This window comes from Saprolegnia parasitica (genome assembly GCF_000151545.1).
Source record: "Saprolegnia parasitica CBS 223.65 unplaced genomic scaffold supercont2.209, whole genome shotgun sequence".
Taxonomy (NCBI): domain Eukaryota; phylum Oomycota; class Saprolegniomycetes; order Saprolegniales; family Saprolegniaceae; genus Saprolegnia; species Saprolegnia parasitica.
The window spans coordinates 8,842-27,840 of NW_012156603.1; the positions used below are offsets into that span (position 1 = coordinate 8,842).

At 60.3% G+C, this 18,999-nt stretch overlaps 3 protein-coding genes across 3 annotated transcripts; 1 reads left to right on the forward strand and 2 right to left on the reverse strand.

Moving 5' to 3' along the window:
* Positions 1-51: 51 nt before the first annotated feature.
* On the reverse strand, positions 52-8,748 carry SPRG_15929 (hypothetical protein; the record flags this gene model as incomplete). The annotated part of the gene is made up of 6 exons (XM_012355137.1): positions 52-484; positions 522-823; positions 939-1,149; positions 1,195-1,592; positions 1,645-6,526; positions 6,584-8,748. 6 exons carry the CDS (start codon positions 8,746-8,748, stop codon positions 448-450), a joined length of 7,995 nt encoding a protein of 2,664 aa, XP_012210527.1. The 3' UTR covers positions 52-447.
* Positions 8,749-11,830: 3,082 nt separating this feature from the next.
* Positions 11,831-16,794, reverse strand: SPRG_15930 (hypothetical protein; the record flags this gene model as incomplete). Its single annotated transcript, XM_012355138.1, has 4 exons — positions 11,831-13,829; positions 13,878-14,486; positions 14,546-15,137; positions 15,198-16,794. 4 exons carry the CDS (start codon positions 16,792-16,794, stop codon positions 11,831-11,833), a joined length of 4,797 nt encoding a protein of 1,598 aa, XP_012210528.1.
* An 897-nt stretch (positions 16,795-17,691) lies between these two features.
* SPRG_15931 (hypothetical protein) lies at positions 17,692-18,499 on the forward strand (the record flags this gene model as incomplete). Its single annotated transcript, XM_012355139.1, has 1 exon — positions 17,692-18,499. A coding segment is annotated over one exon (808 nt), but the record flags the coding sequence as incomplete, so codon positions are not given.
* Between the last annotated feature and the right edge of the window lie 500 nt (positions 18,500-18,999).

Genomic DNA, 18,999 nt, shown 5'->3' on the forward strand with positions numbered 1-18,999 from the left:
CGTCCACGGCAAGTACATCCACAGCTGAATGTCGAGCGACTGGAGCGCGCGTTGGCATCGACAACGAGGTGGCCGTCGGTCACGTCGTAGTTGCCGCACCGGTGGTGGTGCTGCGAACAACTCGTCGGTCGACCGATGTGGCAACTGTAGTATGCGTGCTTCCTGCCAACGCCAAGGCGCACATAGGGGCGGGACCCAAGAAGCGCCCACACCCACGAGTGCAGGTGAACGTGGCGCAGCTCGATGCACACCGGGTACTTCGGGTCCGTCGCAGGTGTCATCGATGGACCGAAATCGTGCGACTTGTGGCTGCTCAAGAGGTGACGCACACTGCGACACAGCGCTTCAATCTGGTTGGTGTAGTAGCCGACGTCCATCTCGGGGCTCTCAAGACACAGAATGATCCACTCGCCAATGTGTTCGATGCGCTGAAAGAACAGATGCACGTCACTCGCCGCCGCCGACGGGCTGCTTGCCAAGCACGCTTCGTGTAGCAGCTGCAATGCAGCGTTTGCAGACACATGGTCGCATGCCGCGTGCTCTCGATAGCGACAATCAGTTGCGGGTCGCGGTTCGCACTCTCCAACGCAGCGTAAAGGGCCTCGTAGCCATCCGCGCAGTACTTGACGTGCTCTTCCTTCATCGCGTGGGCCCACTGACTCCGCGTCGCCCAGCCGTCGCCGTGCTTTTCGCATTCATCGATGTACGCTCTTGAGAGGAGGAAGAGATTGGTGAGGCCGTGGTCGTGCAAGAGGCCAGGCACACCCTTGTCGATGCGTCCGAGGGCCGCCATGCGCACGAGTACCGAGTGCACAACGCGAACCTACAAATACGTCAATTTGGTGCTGCCTGCGGGCACGAAACAAATTTGAAACAAATACGAAACAAATACGAAAAAAACGAAAAAATGAGAGAAACTCCAGCACAAGCAATCGTACCAGAACGCGCAAGTGCATCTCAAACTCAAAGTTGGTCAGGTACACGGCGTGCAGTAGCGTCTGCGCAGTGTGGACCTTGGTGAGGCCGAGGCCGCGGAGGTCACTGGTCGCGCGCGTCATCTCTGCGTTGAGCGTGTCGAGGCTGTGCACGGTACACAAACGTACAAAGAGCTTGGCCGCCAGCGTCGCGTGGGCCCACGGCCGGCGCATGCTATGATATACACCGAAGAGCAGCAGCGAAAGGACGCTATCCGACGGAGGGCTCTCGTCCGTCGAGAAAGGCGCGTGCAAAAACGGCGGGTGCTCGCAGAGCAGGGCTAGGGTTGTAAGAAAAGGCGGCAGTGTTGGCACAAACGGATGATCGGTGCCCCGGGGTCCACGCAAGCTTTGCGTGACCGCGGCCAAAAGCAAGTGGACCAAGGACGGAGACGTCGACGATTCGCGGGCAAACTGCAATGCAATCGCTCGCACCCGCACGACCGCATGCAAAATGTCGCAGACGTCGACGCACTGGTCGACCGTCGACGTTGCGACGTGCGACGCCAGAAACCGCAACGTACTTGCTTCGGCGACGAGAAAGCAGCCGCTGGTTGACGCCCGCGTGATATGCAAGAGCATGCGCAGGACGGCGCTCCACGAGACACTAGCGACACCCTACATATCCGATCGTCATATCGACGATTCTCCATGTCTATGTACATCGTACGCGGTGGGGATGGCTGCACGCGAGGTCCCAGAGCCGAAACAGTTGTACGTAGATGCTCGGCGACGACAGAGGTGTGCCGTTGCAGCCGACGTAGATCTGCGGGCGCAGCTTGGAGCCGCTCGCCTCGACATGTGGTCCCTCGTCGTGCTCGGCCGCGCACGCGTAAAAGGTTGCGACAAGCTGCGTGAGGGCCACCGTCGTTGCAGTGAGGCCTTTGTCGAGGGCGTCGCACGCACCGTGGTCGTACGAAAACACGGCGTCAAGGCACAGGACCACCGACGTGAGCGCCGACAGTTCATGGCTGGCGCCTCCGAACGCGACGATACAAAGCTGCGTCTCAAGCAGCGCAATGTCGACATCGCAGTCCCGGTGCAGGAGGCTTAGCATATTCTGAAGGCGAAGTATCTCGGGGACGCACTTAGGCTCTTTGGCCAGCGACGCAATCGTTCGTGCAACATCCCGGTGGGTGTTGATGTCATACGACCGAACGTCGATCCAAACGTGCGCAGCGACAAGCACTGAGAGCATCGGTAGCGGTTGGCGCTCGGACGCCGCCAAATGGGCCAAGATGCGCCACACGAGCGGCGCCATAAGACTATTGTGTCGAAGAAGTGCGAGGAGGCGGTCCAGCACACCGTCGGAGGCAAGTACGGCCGCTTGCACCCAGGGGCTCGTGCTGGCGACGGCAAGCAGATGTAGCCCCGGGACTTGCAGTCGCGGGATGTGTAGACACTTTAAGAGAGCGTCGAGCGTACGGTGAGTGCCATCGATGAAAGCCGTCTCACAGCGCACACGCTCAAAGAGGCGAGCCGCGATGTCCATGGCCAGCGCTTGCCGCGTCCACGGGCCATGATGGGCGAGATGCAACAGCAATTGAAACAATTCAACGGCTCCACGGACACTTCGCTTGTGCCGGTTACAAATCGGAAGCGCGTCGAGATAGGCGGCGGCGAGGTTCAGTGCGTGGCCCACGTTGAGCATCGCCAGTGCGCCCTGGGTCTTGCGGCGACTGTCGATACCTCGGGACAAAACGTCTTCCGTGTTGGTCAAGCCGTACCAGAGATGCGGTTGGATCGCGACGATGACATCTTGCAAGTCCAAGGACGATGTCAATTGACGCAGCCCTTGCAGTGCGTAGAGGGCAGCCTTGGAACCGGGAATGGACAGACTCTGCACGAGGTGTGCCGTTGAAGGGTGATGCGCACCGACAAAATCCGGGGCCACAACCGCGAGCCGCCAAAGAAATTTCGCCCGTTCTCGCACAACCGCGCGCTCGACATGATGTGTCATGGCATCGAGATGCACGCGGAATCCGCGTGTGGCGTGCAGGCTCTCAATGTCAACCGTCGGCGCGGTCAATACAACGGCGTAGAGTCCGTACGACGCCTCTGACGGCTTCTCCACCGTCGCCAAAACAGACAGCAAATGCCGCTTTGTATCGGGAGAAAAGTCTTGGCGGTGGAGGACCCAGTAGCAGCGTAGCGCCGCCACCGCCACGACCTGCGTGGGTGCCATCAAGAATGGCGCGATGCGGCTGCGTATCGCCCGGTCGCGTGTCGGTTTGTGGGCGAGCAGGAGGTGGGATAGGATCGTCAGGCATGCCGCGAGCGATGCCGGTGCCGCGTGCAGCAACGGCAGTTGGTCGAGTGTTTGTGCGACACCACCGCCTCGAACAAGGGCCTCGTACAACCAGGTCGGAACCCCGATTCTTGGGTGCAACAAGGCAGCGAGACAATTCAAGAACAGCTCCGCGTCACGCGGGTTGGTCGACGCTGTATGCGTCACGATGTGCTGCACCAATAGCTGCCCGATCATCGGCTGACGCTTGAGTGGGATGGTCGACAAGGGCAAATACAATGCCGGTGCGACGTCTGCAAGGTACCACGAGGCGCGCAGGCAGCGTGCGACAAGGACCGAGGCCGATCGCTTGACGATGGCCAGCTCCAGACAGCACTGCAGCGTCGCAGACGCCAGGACCAACTTGTCGGTTGACGAGTTGTACCCGTGCCGATGGCAGTCGAGAATGCCAACGACGAGCTGCATGAGGTCCGTTGCCTCTTGGAGATGGTTGTGCCGTAACGCATGCAGTAGTCGGTCGCAAAGCACCGGAAGCAACCGTGGTAGATGCGGCGCTAGCATCGTGCGCGCCTCGTTCGTGTCGTCGAGAAGCTGCGACACCAATCGCACCATCGCTGTCACGTTTTCTGTGCAATGCGCAAGCGACAATGTGACTGTGGCAAGGAGGGATGGCAGCAACGATGATGTATACGCTGCGAGGGCCGATTGGCGGTGACGAAGAAGCTCGGACAGAAGTGCTGCGGCTGCATCTCGAACGCACGGTGGCGCGTTGCTCTGCACGGCAGCGGTCACGACATCGACGACACCGAGTACGAACGAGGTAATGTGCTCGGTATCTCTTGGGTTCATCATTGCGCAGCACCGAAGCACATGGAGCCACCACGACCGCTCGCTTGGGTCCGTGGTGGTAGCCACGATACGCTCCGCGGCCTCTAAAAGCTTGTCGGGGGCCGTTGAAACGTCGAGATACCGAAACACGATATCGACATCGGTCGATGCATGGCTGAGTACCCTACCATGCTCCAGTAGAGTCACCCACGTATGGTCTTTCTCGGTCGTGTCGAGGCGATGCGTCGCCGCCTGCGCCGCCAAGAGGAACGCATCCCAGTAGACAGGATGGGGTACATGGTGGCACAGAAGCAAAAGAACATGGTCAACAATAGGCTTGGGCGTCGGTGTCCCCAACCGCTTCGCGCATTCTACACCGAGCGTCACGGCAGCGAGCGTCATCGCGGAGGCGTGACGCTCCAGGAGCGGCGAGAGCAGGGTCTGGACGTCGGGCGGTGGTTGCAAGCGCGGTGCCAGCCGCAAGAGGCGGGTGTACGTGCGGCACACGCGGGTCGCAACGCGACGCGAGTCGATCGAATCGATGCTCACGCTGTGCAGCTGCCGATAGAGCGCAAACGAGAGCAAGACCGCCTTGTCTTGCGCCGCCGACGGACAGGCGCGGAATCCGAGTTGCCACAGCCGGCACACAAGATCAGGGATCTCAACGACGGTGCATGCATCGGTGACCAGACTTCGGCAGCGGTCCCAGAAGGCGACGACTCGAATCGTGTTGTCCCGATGGCCGAGGCACGCTCGGTACAAGAGCCGCAAGATGCAAAGAAGGCTCGCGTTGCTTGTGCCGTGGAGCATGGAAGGGGCGGTCGTCGACCACAGTTGCGGTGTCTCGCCAAGCAGAGTCTGCACGTGGGTTCGAACGGGTGCCGATGCTTCGAGTCGCAGAAAGGCCGTCGTGAAGGCGGCGAGATGCAGGTAGTAGCTGTCCTTGGCACCTGCGGCCGTCCAGAGTGTTCCCCATGGCAAATGGCGTTTGCGTTGTACGTGCACAATCAGCATGGCGCCAGCATGACCTGTTAGAAGCGCCGAGAGCACCTTGAGCATCTGATGCGGCGGCGCATCTTCCGAGCTCCATCGTGACACGTGCGCGCTGGTTTGCTGCACAACGCCAACCCAGGTTGTAGCCGGTACATCAGCCCCCCGCCAGAGCTCTAAAAAAGCGCCGGCGGCGACATGACAGCGCTTATCGGCCGAGGTTTCGAGCCAAGGCACGGACGGCTGCAGTAGCATCAAGAGTGCGTCCGTCGTACTCGGTGAAATAACGAGTCGCTCGTGGAATGTCTTGCGCTGCGTGCGCCAGAGAGTCCAGAGTACATAGGCCGCATCGACGCTACACGCGTGCTCGTGGAGCAGCGGTAAAATGTGCTCAACCGACGCCACGCAAGCCGGGTACGAGAGCAGCCGGAGACGCATTGTCGGTGTTTCACATAAGCGAGCGAGCACCGAGACAAACCCTTGCATGCCGACGCAGCCGCTCCGGAGCGTCGCACAGATCTTGGCGACATATACATCCTGCGTGAGAACGTCGGCGACCCGAGGCAGGTCGCAGAGCGCGGCGACACAGAGTGCACTCACGTGCTTGATCGAGTCCCACGGCATGAGTGTGATCTCCATGACAAGGCAGACGGCCGCGACCGCGATGTCGACGGTGCCCGGTGGAATCTGCAGCGATTGAAACCAAGCGCAGCTTGGTAGACACGCCAGCAGCCGGACGAGCACGCGAAGCAGCCCTTCGTGTCGCTGACTGAAAGCCGCCGACGTCGTCTCCAAAAGCATGTACGCGAGGCTGTGGCACTGCGCCATATGAAGCGAAGGCGGCGGCGCGACGAGTATGTTGCCCAGCACGCGCGCCAGTCGAGTCCGAGCGTTCTCCAAGACGCACCCGAGAATAGGAACGTCCAGCAGCGACTGCAGCTGCGCAATGCACGAGTGGGCGAGGTCAAAGGCGTCCAGCGCAAGGTGGAGGCCGCGCCGACAGCTGTAGAGTAGTACCTCTGCGAGTACGAGCAGTCGGCTGCTGTGGTTGAACGGAAACGGTGTTGACGGCGCGACGCGCAGCGCATGGAGAAGCGACGGTAGCAGCGTCGCGTGGGCACGCAGCGAATGGTCCCAGGCCGGCAATGGACAAGCCTCGAGCCGCATCGTGGCAACACAGAGGTTCCGGAGAGACTGGACGGCCGCGAGGCTGCGCTTCATGGTGCCGTCGGCAGCGTTCACGGCGAGCACATCGAGCGTGGCGGGGTCGCCAACAAGCGCTTTGTAGATGGGCACGATGAGGTGGGGCACACCATCCGGCGTCGTCGCGCAGCATAAACACGAGAGCAACTCGAGCGCGTGGAGGGACCCACTACGTATCGCGGCCCGTTGCTGGCGACTCCATTCCGAATCGACATCGACAACGTCGGAGTGGCACACGATAAGGTTGCGAAGGTCCGGGTGCCGGGCTAGCGTCAGCAGTAGTCTAAAGCGCAGCAGCATATCAACGATACAATCCAGTCGACCAAGTAAAATGTCGTACTTTTGAGCTTCGATCGCGTCGTCTTCGGCGAGGTTGAGCACATCGCCGACAAACGAATGCACTAGTCGTCGCGGTGTGAGGCTCGTGAGGTACGACGCGAGCTGAAAGTTGTTGGCGCCAAAGAGTTTGCGCAAGACGCGGTACAGCACGCGGTAGTCGAGCCGCGGCAGCAGCGGCTGCTCCTCGAAAAGTGTCATGACCGCGTCCAGCCAGCGCACGTTGAGGCTCTGCAGGATGGTGCTCCGGGCGCGAAGCGTGCAGCGACACAGATGGCTGCTCAAAGAACACTCGGCTGTCGTCTCGCAATGGTATGAAGCCAGCGCCAAAAGCACTTGACCTAATGCATTGCACAACGGGACGTCGGTCGGCGCAACGAGATCGTCGATCGGCTTTAGAAACGCCGACGCGAAGAACGTCGCACCCGCCGCGCCATGGCGGCGGCCTAGCGTCAACAGAATGCGGTGGGTGTCGTGGTGCGCCTGCGACGAGAGCACGGCGGCGGCGGCAACGACGACGGCCGACACCAAGTCGGGCGGTACCGGGCCGTGCCATTGTGCAATGTCGTCAATGAGGTGGACGAGGAGCCACGGGTTGATCCGACTCGCTTCCTTTGGCGCCGCCACGGCGTGTAGCATCGTCGCCAGCAGGATCGAGCTCGCACCGACCAGTGGCGGGGCCATGAGCGACACCTTGAAGCGCGCAAGGTACGTTCCATGGTCGGGGCGCCGGTCGGTCGCGTACATGCCCCGGATACGGTCCATGCCACCGAGAAGCTTTTGCTGGATGGGTCTTGGTAGCGCCGACTCGATCGTTGCTTTCAAGAGCACGAGGCTGACGACACCACTCATGGCGATCGCGCGCTCCGGGGCGCCGCCGACACAGCTCGAGACTCCGACCATGCACCCTCTCTCGAGGATATGCGGCATCAACGGCGACGCGTCGAGGTGCCACGACACTTTGCCGGTTGTGATGACATAGAGGCCCGGCTCGGTGATGACGGACCGTGAAGGCAGCACGCGATGAATGACCATGCACCGACTGACCAAGTGCAGCTCCGCAAATGAGAGCTGCCCAAAGACCACGAGGCGCCGAAGCATGTCTTCGATCCAGACGAAGTCGACTTCGGTCGTTTGATTGCCAAGTGTCATTTCGTCCAATCGGTGGTCGTAAATCGGGTACAAGGCGCCAAAGAAGGCGATCCGAGCCGAAATCAACGCCACCGATTCGAGCGGGCCGCTGCTCTCGGTCAGTAGACTCCGGTGCCCTGTCTCGGCCGGGCGGAGCGCCGTGCGCCGCTTCACTTCCGACGACACGGCGACGGCCATCGAGAAGCGCGTCGCGTTGGTCGTCGAATGACCGATCGATTGCAGGACAGACTTGCGAGGTGAAATCGAGGCGTGGCGGGCCGACGGGTCCGCGCCCCGGGGCCCCGACACGTCCATCAGCAGCTGCAAAAGTTTAAGGACCATGACTTGGACGGCGCCGGTCGTCTCAAAGAGGCAGTCAAAGAGCACGAGGATACCGCCGTGGTCACAGAGCCGCGCGACAGTCACGGACGGCATCGCACGCGCCAAATGCTGCGTCAAGGCGAGAAGCGACTGCTTCAGCTCCGCTGACGGCGAGACAGCGAGCAAGTCGAGCACCGTACGCAGGAGCGGGCGCGTGTTCGGAGTGCTCCGTGGGCACATGCCCTCTGCACTTGGAGACGGCGCGACCTTGGTCCATTGTAACTCGAGGGCATGCAGCACGATGAGCGCGGCCCGGGTCGCCGACGTGACGACACACAGCACCTGCGTCGCAGCGATGATGACGTCGAGCTGCGCGTCACTTGGGCGCTTGAGCGCAAGGCACTGAAAGGTGGGGTTGTGCACGATGGGGAGCTGGAGCAATGCAAATATTTGTCGCAGCAGCGTCGCGTCATCGACGAGATCGAGCGCGACGCTCGCATCGTTGCGAGCAAGGTCCCAGAGAAAGCGCAGAACCGGCACCAAGTGCGTGCGGCTGTGCGGCGTGAGGCAGTGCACGAGTGCGCTTGTCAGCGCCATGTCCAGAAACGTCTGCTTGTAGAGCGGCGCGACGCGAAAGAGCTGCGCAATCAAGTCGAGCAGCAGCGGCAATGCACGTGGTGTGACCGTGTCGATCACGTCGACGCACCGCTGCAGCATCGGCGGTGCTACTAGTAGTCCGCTTCCAGGATGCCTCGCGTGCAGCCAGTGCAATAGTTGAATGAGAAACGTCGAGATGCACTTGCCATCCGTCATCATCGTCGTCTCGCATGTCGTCCAGAGGTGCAAGACGGTGAGGAATACCTCGTGGACGAGGCGAACGCCGACGTGGCGAGACAGCGGCGCGTCAACGCCAAACGGCATGCCTTGCTCGAGGCACTGCAATCGATGCGTCAACTCTTTCTGGTCGCAAACCAGCGGCGGTCGGTCGTCCAAGCCGTCGAGCGCGTCGGTGAGACAGTCACTTGCGACGGTATGCTGTTCGAGAAAGTGCATTTCGAGGGTGAACGCCGCGTCGGTCAGCAACATCGCAGCCATACTCGCATAGACGGCCCGGTATTTCATGTTTTTGTCTATCGCGAGCTGTTGGCCAAGGAAGAAGAAGACGCGCTTTGCATCGTTGGCGACATCGTCTGGCGGCAAGAAGACACCGTGTCCAAACACAAGCTGTCGAAAGACACTTGGGACACAAAGCAGCCGCTGGTAGATGTGAACAATGTTGGCGCGGACGGCAGGGTTTGGCTCGCAGTCCACTGGCGTTGCCGTGACGGCCGAGACGAAGCGTTGCAGCGCGGATGCGTGGCGCACGGATTCGTTTCGTCCGAGCGAGGCCAGTGTCCTTGTAATGTCCACCTAGGATTTCCCCTTCATCAGTGGCTGCATGCAAAGGACAGCAACGTACGCGCAGCTGGGAGAAGAGATCGGTCGATGTCGGCGCCCTACCCATTAGCATATGTCTCGACAACGAACGACAACAGGAACAATTTGTGTCTACCCGAGAAACCGGTTCTCGCCAATGTCCAGAAAGAGCTGCACGAGAACGTCGAGGGCGGCGTCGGTCGTTGCGTACGACCCTTCCTTGGCCAAGAGCAGCGCCACGAGTGCTTCATCGTGCTCTGATGCCGACGATGCGATCGACGCCAGAAGCCGAGCAGCACCCGCACACTGCTGCAGCAACACACCGCGCGTACGGTACCCTGTGGCCCACTCATCGCGCAAGGCGAGGGACCGAAGCACGCGCTCGAGGTATGATTTGTAGCGACTGCCCGCGGTCTGAAAAACACCGTTGAGAAAGTACCTTGCGAACGTCGGTGGTTCCAAGAGACGTCCGAGCACCGAAAGCGCGGCAGCGTGCAGCGCGAACGATGCCTCTTGGCACACGGCAAAGACCGCTGTCAGCGCTGTATAGGATCCGGACGGGTGGCTCAGAAACGGCGCCAACATCGTATTGGGGTCTCCATCGCGTTGCAAGACGCTTTCCAGTAGCTCCAGTGCCTAGTACGTACACAAGAGATAGGTGACATAACCTTTCTCTTTGAGGAAACTACCTTGTGTAGCGCAGGCTCCTGCATCGCTTCCGCGGTCGCGACCATACTGACGAGTGCCTGGACCACGTTCAGGTCGCTCAAAACCTCGAGACGCAACTGGGCGTCGGCGGCAATCGCAACTTGGAGCGCCGACAGGACGTTCGAGGTCAGCGTCGGGCTCGCGACAACCGAGCTCTGTGTCAGTGTACGGACCAAGCCTACAACGACCGATGCGTCGTCATCGACACAAAAAATGTCTACCGTGTACGATCGGGCTCGTCAGGCAGTATGGCTGCCACGGTGACGCCGCCTCGAAACCTGCCGTGAGCGCCAACGAGAGCGTGACGGCGAGTGCTGTTGCGTCGCGAACGCACGCGTCGTGGAGCAAGTGGGGCAACACAGTCACGGTTTCGAGTAAAAGGTTGAGGAGGAGCGATGGTACGTTTGGGAGGTCGCAGGCGTCGAGTTGGCACAGAAGCAACAGCTCTAGTGGTCGCCGGAGACACTTGGTAATGCGGCTCTCAGTGGCCACGACGTCGTCGCTATCGAGGAGGACCGACGACCACGCAGCGGCTTTTCGGTGCCATATCTAACCAAGTTCGTCGATATAAAACGTGAGAGATCCTTGTGTACGTGCGCCGCGTCGCGCTGCTCAAGCCAGCGGATGAGACTTTTCGCCAGCTTGCCTTGGTGCAGCCCCGGTGGAAGTGGTGCCGCGCAGTTCTTGGCGGCCAGTGCCAGCATACCAATGGCCTACAGTCGAGAGCGACCTGAGTCAATATCAACTTATACACAAGGTGCACTTCTAGCTGCAGCGCTGGCCGCGCTGTCGCGAGCAGCAAGGTCACATCGATCGAATGAATGTGCTGCTTGACGCTTGCGGTGTGCCGCGCGAGGCGTCCAAGTGCTTGCATCGAGAGGCGTTGGAGTGTCTCATCGTCGGCATTGCCGGCAAGCTTCACGAGCCGCTCAATGAGCTCGCTTGGCACCGCACTTGAGAGGGTCGCATCGACGCGCGCCAAGAGAGAGAGGGACGCACACATGCTTTGACGCAGCAAAAGAGGCGCGTCACTCGCTGGAAAGGCGTCGAACCACGGCTTGAACTCGCTTCGGTGCTTGTGCACCAGGCAAACGGTGTAGCTCCGCAGCACCTACACATCGAGCCGTCGACCAGCGTCGTTGCATGCACCACCTACTTGGTGACGAAGCAGTGTCGACGGCGCATGAGGCACGCCAGGGCCGACCAGAGGCAAGATGCCCAGCGCTGCAAGCTTGGCGTTCCGCTGGACAGTCGCGGTTGCAGGACCTGCCGCCGCATCGATTGCATTGTAAAAAGCCATCGCTTGCTTGGTCACGTCGGCATCACAAGACGCTGTCCAGGTCGCTACAGACGCATCGAGCAATCGGTCGCGTAACTGATCGAGCAGTCCAAGCTTGCACAGGTCGTTGCAAACGTCCTTGTCAACCGCGAGGCAGGCGACGACCCCCGCCGCGCCGTGCACGACGGCCCACGACTCAAACGAAGCGAGTCCACTCCGCGGGCTCAGCGCTGCCACGAGGGCCACTAAAAGTGCAGACGACCACCGGAGGCTCTCACGACCTTGCTTTCGAAGCGCGAGTGCCCAGAGCATATGCAGCACTTGAACCTACGACGCCGATGAGATCCTGCCAGAATGGACAAGCAACAACCTGCGCAAGACTGGGCGTGGACGCACTCAGAAGGACCGCGACCTCGCCGCAAGGGATTTCAAACGCAAACGCCTCGGAGGCGCCGAGGCGCAAGAGTACGTTGGTTGTGATAAAGAGAGCCATGGGCAAAATGCGATCCCGGAGACGGCGTAATTGCATGTCGGCGTCTTTTGCCGGCGCATCATTGAGCTACACAAGCATGAGATAATGCAGTGGGATGTGTGTCTGCATACCATTTGCAGCAGGCGAAGGGTAAATCCCATTGTGCGCGTGAGCGTTGGCGCCAATTGGTGCTCGTAGCTCAAGACGACCAGCAAGTGCAAGGCACAGTCGACATACGTGACAATCGTGGCGCTTGCGAGCAGTGATTTCCGCTGGGCAAACAGTGACGTGTGTAAGAGCACGTCGAGCCACGGCCCTGTGGCATGTAACGTCGGCCATAGTGGCTGTGTGATAGTCCGCTGTAGCGAGTGCAGCACGAATGGTGCGTGCAGCACAAGGTAGCTCAGGCTATAGAGTGCCTGCGACCGCCAAGCCATGTCGTCGTGGGATGTTAACACGAGATAGACGTAGTCGACGTGCAGATCGGTCACGGCAGCGGTCGCCAGCGACGGGTAGAACCAGAGCTTGGTCAAGCATTGCAGCGCTTGTAGCCGCAGTTTGGGGCTCGCATCCAATGGCGTCGTACGCAGCGAGAGAGACCGAGTGTTGCACACGAGCAGGACGAGGGCGGCGAGAAGCGACGGCGACGTCTCACAGACCGGGCACGCGGCGTATCGAAGCAGCGCGGGAAGGAACCCGTGGGCCTTTCGGTGCCGATAGAGCCACCGCAGCGCGCACGTTTGAATACGGTTGGCGGCAAGGCTCTTGCGCGGGCCGTCGGGCGAGATCGAAGCGTTGGCCATCCGCGACGGTGCCGCCGTCGTACTAAAGCCAGCACCCACCGTCGCCAACACATGAGCCACAAAGCGGGCTGCCATGTCGATCACTATGCGACGCGTCGACGATTCCAGCGCTGCGCAGCGGCACCGCGCCGTGCTCTGGTGCTGAGCCAAAAGGATGGCGCTGAACCGCACCGCGTCAGGCGATTGTGCACCCGACGTTGCGATACCGGTGACGCGGTCAAGCCAAAAAATACGTTGTGGAGCTGCCAAGTCGTGCAGCAGCGGTGCGAGCGCCGCAAGGACCGATCGATGCCACGGTGCGACTTGAAGCAGCGTTGCGAGCGCGGCTACGATGACCCGCCCAGCATCTTGAAGAACGTCGGCCGCAACTTGGGCGCGGCAGAGAATACACTCAACGATAATCTGCAGGACGTTGGCTTGGTCGTGGCTGTCGGGCAAGGCGCTTTCGCCACGAAGCGCCAAGGCCGCGACAAACACTTCAATGACGCGTGCTCCGTGCAAGACAACGAGCGCACTTTTTGCCGCATGCATGCAGCGTGCCACGAGGCTCAAGGTCGCCACCGCGCTCTGCAGCACAAACTCGATACCGCCGGGCGTGACCAAGAGGCGAAGAAATCGACATTCCAGTGTCTCACGCGTCGCCGCCGCATCGGTAAGGCACAGTAGAATCGCCGCCGACAAGTGCGCCAGCAGGGGTCCTTTCTGCAACACAAGGTCACTTGCTACGGCAATCTCAAACGGCAATCTCGACGATGGGAGGCCAAGCACATGGTCGGGCAGCGTCCCAAAGTACTGCAAAAGCTTGGTTGGGGACCCGAGCTCGTGGTGAAGCAGTGCGCCGAGCACCGCTTTTTGTGCGAGCTCTGAGATGCGCACGGGCAGCCCTGGTGTCGCGGCCAGGTCCACGAGACGTTGAAGCATATCGCCGTCATGCTGGCGCCCATCAGCATCAATGACGTCGTTTGCGCGGGTAATGACCGCCGCCACATACGTGTCCTGTGCGTCTAGAAGCCGGTTGAGTGCTTTGAGGACCTTGACGGTCGCGTGGCCCGAGATGGCTTGAGTATGCATATAGTGCATCACCAGTGGGAACGACGATGGCCCAACGTCCGCGTCCTGCCTACACATTAACGCGAAATAAAACCCCATTTGAACAAGAAGATAGTACCATGCTAGCAAGCAGCGCTCCAGCGCGTCGTTGGCGGGACCTGTCGGCGTCACATCCACGCTACCGGACGTCGCTGGGACGCGCAAGACAGTCGCCGTTGTCTCCTTTGTCGCCAGAAGCTTGCACATGGGTAGGCCGCCGTGGTGCAATACCGACGCCAAGTCGGTCGTCGTTGCAAGATGCGAAACAAATGCTACGTCGGCGGGTGCTGTCAGCGGCGGTTTTCCGAGCGCGCCAAACACGCGTAAAAGCACCATGGCGACACGTCCATCGGGTGCGACGCCGGACCCGATACCGATGCGATCGACGCGCATGAGTTTAAACACATCCAGAAGACTCCACTGTTGCAGGCGTGATGGGACACTGGCGTGGAGCATGTTGACACCATACCCGACACAGGAGGCGAGGATGCCGCCCATCGCCGTCAAATCCAATCCATCGTCGGCGGCCGTCGACCAGAGGGGCAAAGCGAGCGTCAGAAGCTCGACCAGCGACTTGCTCGACAGCATGGCGTCGCCCGAGACACTGTAGACGACCGGAAGCGGGGCGGCCAAGTGCACCGACAGAGACATTTCGAACGCGGCGTCGCGCTCGGCCACGAAAAAGTACCTAGCGACAGCAAACGCCTCAGCCGGAGGAAGAGCCGAGCTATTGAAATCCAAATGTACCGTGAGTGAACGTCGTTGGGCTGGAGCAGCCGCCGAGGCATGTACCACCGAGCGACCGGTGGCCAGGCATCGGTGACCATCGCCGCGCAGAGAGCGTCGACTTCGGCACACCGACCTTCCTCCACCACGACGTTCTCGCGCACCAACGGCTCGAGGCGTTGCGAGACGACGTCGCGCAGTTCCATGATGTGGAGTGCGACACCCGTCGACTCTCGTCCAGTTACGGCGCGCGCAAAGCAGTGGTCGATCTTGATCGACGGGTGCCACGACCCGTCGGACGCTTCAAGGAGGAGAAGGATGAGCTTTCGCAGGTGCAGCGTGCCAAAGAGCGCTTCGTCGGTCGCCTCGGGAAGCTTCCATGCTGCGACGCGGACGCCAATCTCGTATCGGTGGCGCGCGGGTAGCGTTCGTGACCGGCAGTGGGCTTCGATCTTGTCGAGCGTCTTGCGGAACATGGCCATCGTATGAAGACCGAGCGCCACGACGTGGTTCCATGGGTCGACGACCGAGGTCGCGTCGAGCCACAGCACGTCGGACGGGTGCAGCACGAGCCGCAGGCATTCGAGCGCGCCAACCACCGCTGCCGGGTAGTCTACGTCAGCAATAAAGTAAAAACAAAAAAACGCTTTTCCGAGACATGGCGACGACATACGTGGCAGCTTGTCCTTGAAGCCAGGGTACGTCTCACGCTGCTTGTAATGACTGCGAATGACGCTAAACGTCTTCATGGTCTGGAATCGACACGACGACACGACGTCGTCACGCACTTCGCGCCACAGGCAAAAGCCGAGACCACGCCAAAGATACCGCTTGACGGCGGTGGCGGCCGTCGTCGACTGCGGCGCGGCCACCAAGTACAAGAGCATGACGCGCTGGAACGCTTCGCGCAACTCTAAGACACTTCTTCCCGCCTTGCTCAAGAGACTCCCCTCGGCCATGCCATAGGACAGTATCAGGTCGTCCCGCGCCATACAGGCCAGCACAGGCGTCGCGTCGTTAGCGGTGAAGAAGGCCAAGGCCGCAACGAGCGCACGGTCCAGCTCGAGCGCGATGGGTGCGACCGATATCGAGCTGCGCTCCATATCGAGTGGCGTCTCGTGGGTTCTGTCGTCGTCAGTAGCATGCGGATCAGGCAAGATACTGTTGTCGTCGTCGTGGTCGTCGACAAGCTCGCCGCGCAAGCTGCCGCCCAGAGGGGTCCCGTCGACCGAGAGAGCGCGGGTCGACCCCGCGGCACTGCGACTGGAGGCGTGTCGTGGCACTGCGAGAAGAGCTGACGGCGTCACGGCAGCAAGCGACGCGCGCTTCGCACTGTGCCGGGGCACTTCGCGTATGCTCGTGTGCTTGGATGGCACCAGCGCCGCCACGTCAGGTAGCTCGGATGTTGAAATTGTATCACTGACCTCGCCCTCGTCTTCGCTCGGTGTTGTGGTTGGGGGCGGGATCTCGACAGGACTTTTCTCGTCCGGTGGTTTTCGGCGGGGCGACTTTGGCTTCCGCAGCGCAATTGGTGCTTGGGATCCGAGAGCAGGCATCGGTCCAATACCGAGGTGGAGTTGGCCCTCGTCGTCCAGTGCCAAGACGACGCGCTCGATGATCTTTTGAACGATCGGCAGCTGCTGACGCCCGTCCGTGAGGAGGACGCTAATCATGTCGGCACTACTCTCGCAGACATCGGCCATGTCTGCGACATTCAATTCGAGCCGCACAGCGCCGTTGAGCGCGTGCAGGGCCGCCATCGGTCGGCCGGACGACGTCTCAACAATCTCGCGCAATACGATTTGTACGCCAACGCGGTCAATGTAGACGTCGATATCGGCGACGTAGAGGCCAATCTGGTGCGATGCCGTGAGCGTTGGCTTGAGTGCGCGCCGGGGCGACCGCGGCGGTGGCTTGAGTACCCGCGCGTACAGTACATAGAGGACAAAGCCGTGGTGAAGAAAGGCCGTGAGCGGCTCGCGTGCTTCGTCCGAGAGAGGCACGGGCTCGCATTCGTCGGGAGACCGGACAAAGGAAAAGCCCATGGGTCGAGATTTTTTCCACAGTGTCTTGGCGTCGACAACGAGGCGCAGGACAACGCGGACGTCGGCGAGCGTGGCGGACGCAACGACGTCGAGGACGATCGGGTCGTCGTCGGCGCTTCCATCGGCGTTGCGGACGTGGACGGAGCGCCACGCTAGCCGCTGGAACGCCGCAAGCTTCTGGAGGCTCTCCGTGTCCGTCGCCTGGAGTTCCTTTCGCGCCGCCATTTGCCACGCAATGGGTGTGGATACCAAAATGCGCGCGTTCGATTGGTCGCTGAAAGGACGCGATCATTTGAATTTCAGCCAATCACAAGGCGATCCGAGATCGCTGATATGCTCCATGCAGTGCACGGACGTAGCAGTAGACTGTGTCGTGCGTTGCAACGCCGGGACGAGCGGCAACGATCGCCTCGGGCAGCTCCGTTCAAATTTTCTCGCTTTGTGCCAGGGCGTTGAGGGCTGTGAGGTCGTCGCAGGTCTTGAGGCGCTTCTCGAAAGACGGGACGGTGACGAGATCGTCGTCGAGCAGCAGCATCGTCATCGGGTGCCGGGCCACGGTGCAGCGCCGGAGCGCCGGAGGTACTCACCCATTGCGCGGTTGGCCAGGATGTCGGGCGCGCTGCGAAGGATGTGACCAAAGATGTCCCACCGAGCTGGAAGCGGCATGGTCTGACAGGACTTGTGCAAGGCGTCGTTCGAGATGTGGTGCGGATATTGCACACCGATGAGTCGACGCAGTTGTTGCCGGTGCAAGCTTTCAAGTCGATCCACGTCAGCAACCAAGTGCCACAGTTGTAAAGCAACGTCGGAATATGTTATTCAAAACATGGACTTCCGTAGAGATGGTGTACAAGTAAGAATTCGAAAGTATAGTGTCATTACCCCTTCCTCTTGCAATGTAGCTTGGATGGTATCGTGTCGATCGCTGCAACAAACTCCGTGGTCGATGCTAGCTTGATGACCCTACTCTAGGGTGGTCAGTAGGAAGCGGCACCGCGCACTGTATGTGGCTACAAAAGCCATATCGAAACTGGCGTGGGAGTTGACGATCTTTCGATAACGCCATCGGTAAGACGTTTCGAGACCAGTTCTGTCGAACAAGACTCGGATCTTTCGTGTCGGATGGGGGCGTGGATGTCGTCGTCGGAGCGCCGGTCGGCGGCAACCTCCTCGGCCACAGCAACACAGCCAAAGTCGTTGGGGGTGCGGTCGTTCTCCGTCAAGTTTTCAAGCGCGCTAACGCGGTCACTCAAGTCCAAGTCGCATGCGTCCATGATTTACGCCGCAGACGACGAGGTCCAGCTCCGTGTCGAGACAGTGCTATTTGACGGCATCTTTGATCGCGGCCTCGCGTCGTCCGATGAGTACCATCACTACATGCCGCCCAACATGCCGGTCTTTCCCGTGTACGAGCCCTCGTACCACGAGACGTGCGCTCGTACGTGGAAGCTTCTGTGCAAGGGCAGTACCCTCAAGATGCAGCAGTACCACAAGGACGGCATCGTGCTCTTTTACGACGAGTTCTTTCACCGCCTCTTTCAGCGCGACCCGAGCTTCACCGAGATCTTTCCCGGCATCCGCAAGCGCATTGAAGTGCTCATCAAGGCCATCAAGTTTATGCTACCCGAGAGCCACAACACATCGTCCATCGATGTCATGCACCGGTGCCGCCACCTTGGACACCGACACAAGACGTTTCCCAAAATCCGGCCGCACCATTTTGCCATGTACACGAGCACGCTCGTCGAAGTCGCCATGTTCTGGCTCGACACGGAGGCGACGCCGGACGTTGGCGAAGCGTGGAGCAACCTCATTGGGTTTCATCTCAAGTTCATGCTCCAAGCCTACCTCTACGAAAACGTACTCGAGTCCGAGTGGAGCCAAAACGTCACGATCCCCACCGCCCGAACGGCTGCGCGCAAGTCGTTGCGTACTGTCATCACCGACGCGCGCACGAGCCACCGAACGTCACTACGAATGACACTACCCGAGCCCTTTATAGCACCGGCGGCACCCAAGGCCGCACCCGAGACAGCACCCGAGGCAGCACCTGCGATGTCGACGGAGGGGACACCGACGACGGCGCAGCTACGAGAGCGGCGAGCGTCGCGCACGCACGCATGGCTATAGCATTTTTCAGAGCTATTTATTTGGATTTGACCGATATACACGAGGTAGAGTGTAAAAGTATCGGTATCCAGGTTGGTGTAAAACACCTTGGTTTGACTCCTTTCTTCATACCAAGTAATTACTATCCGATAACGAAATCATGGATTGGGTTTGGTGGCTAGCAACAGCCTATCTCGTAAATCCAATGGAATTTGGAAATCCACAGCTCGTTTGAATGATTCAAAACCATTTAGATGATTGATAGATTATACAACGCGACGTTGATTTTAATACATGTGCTTGTGGGTGCGACGGATACTT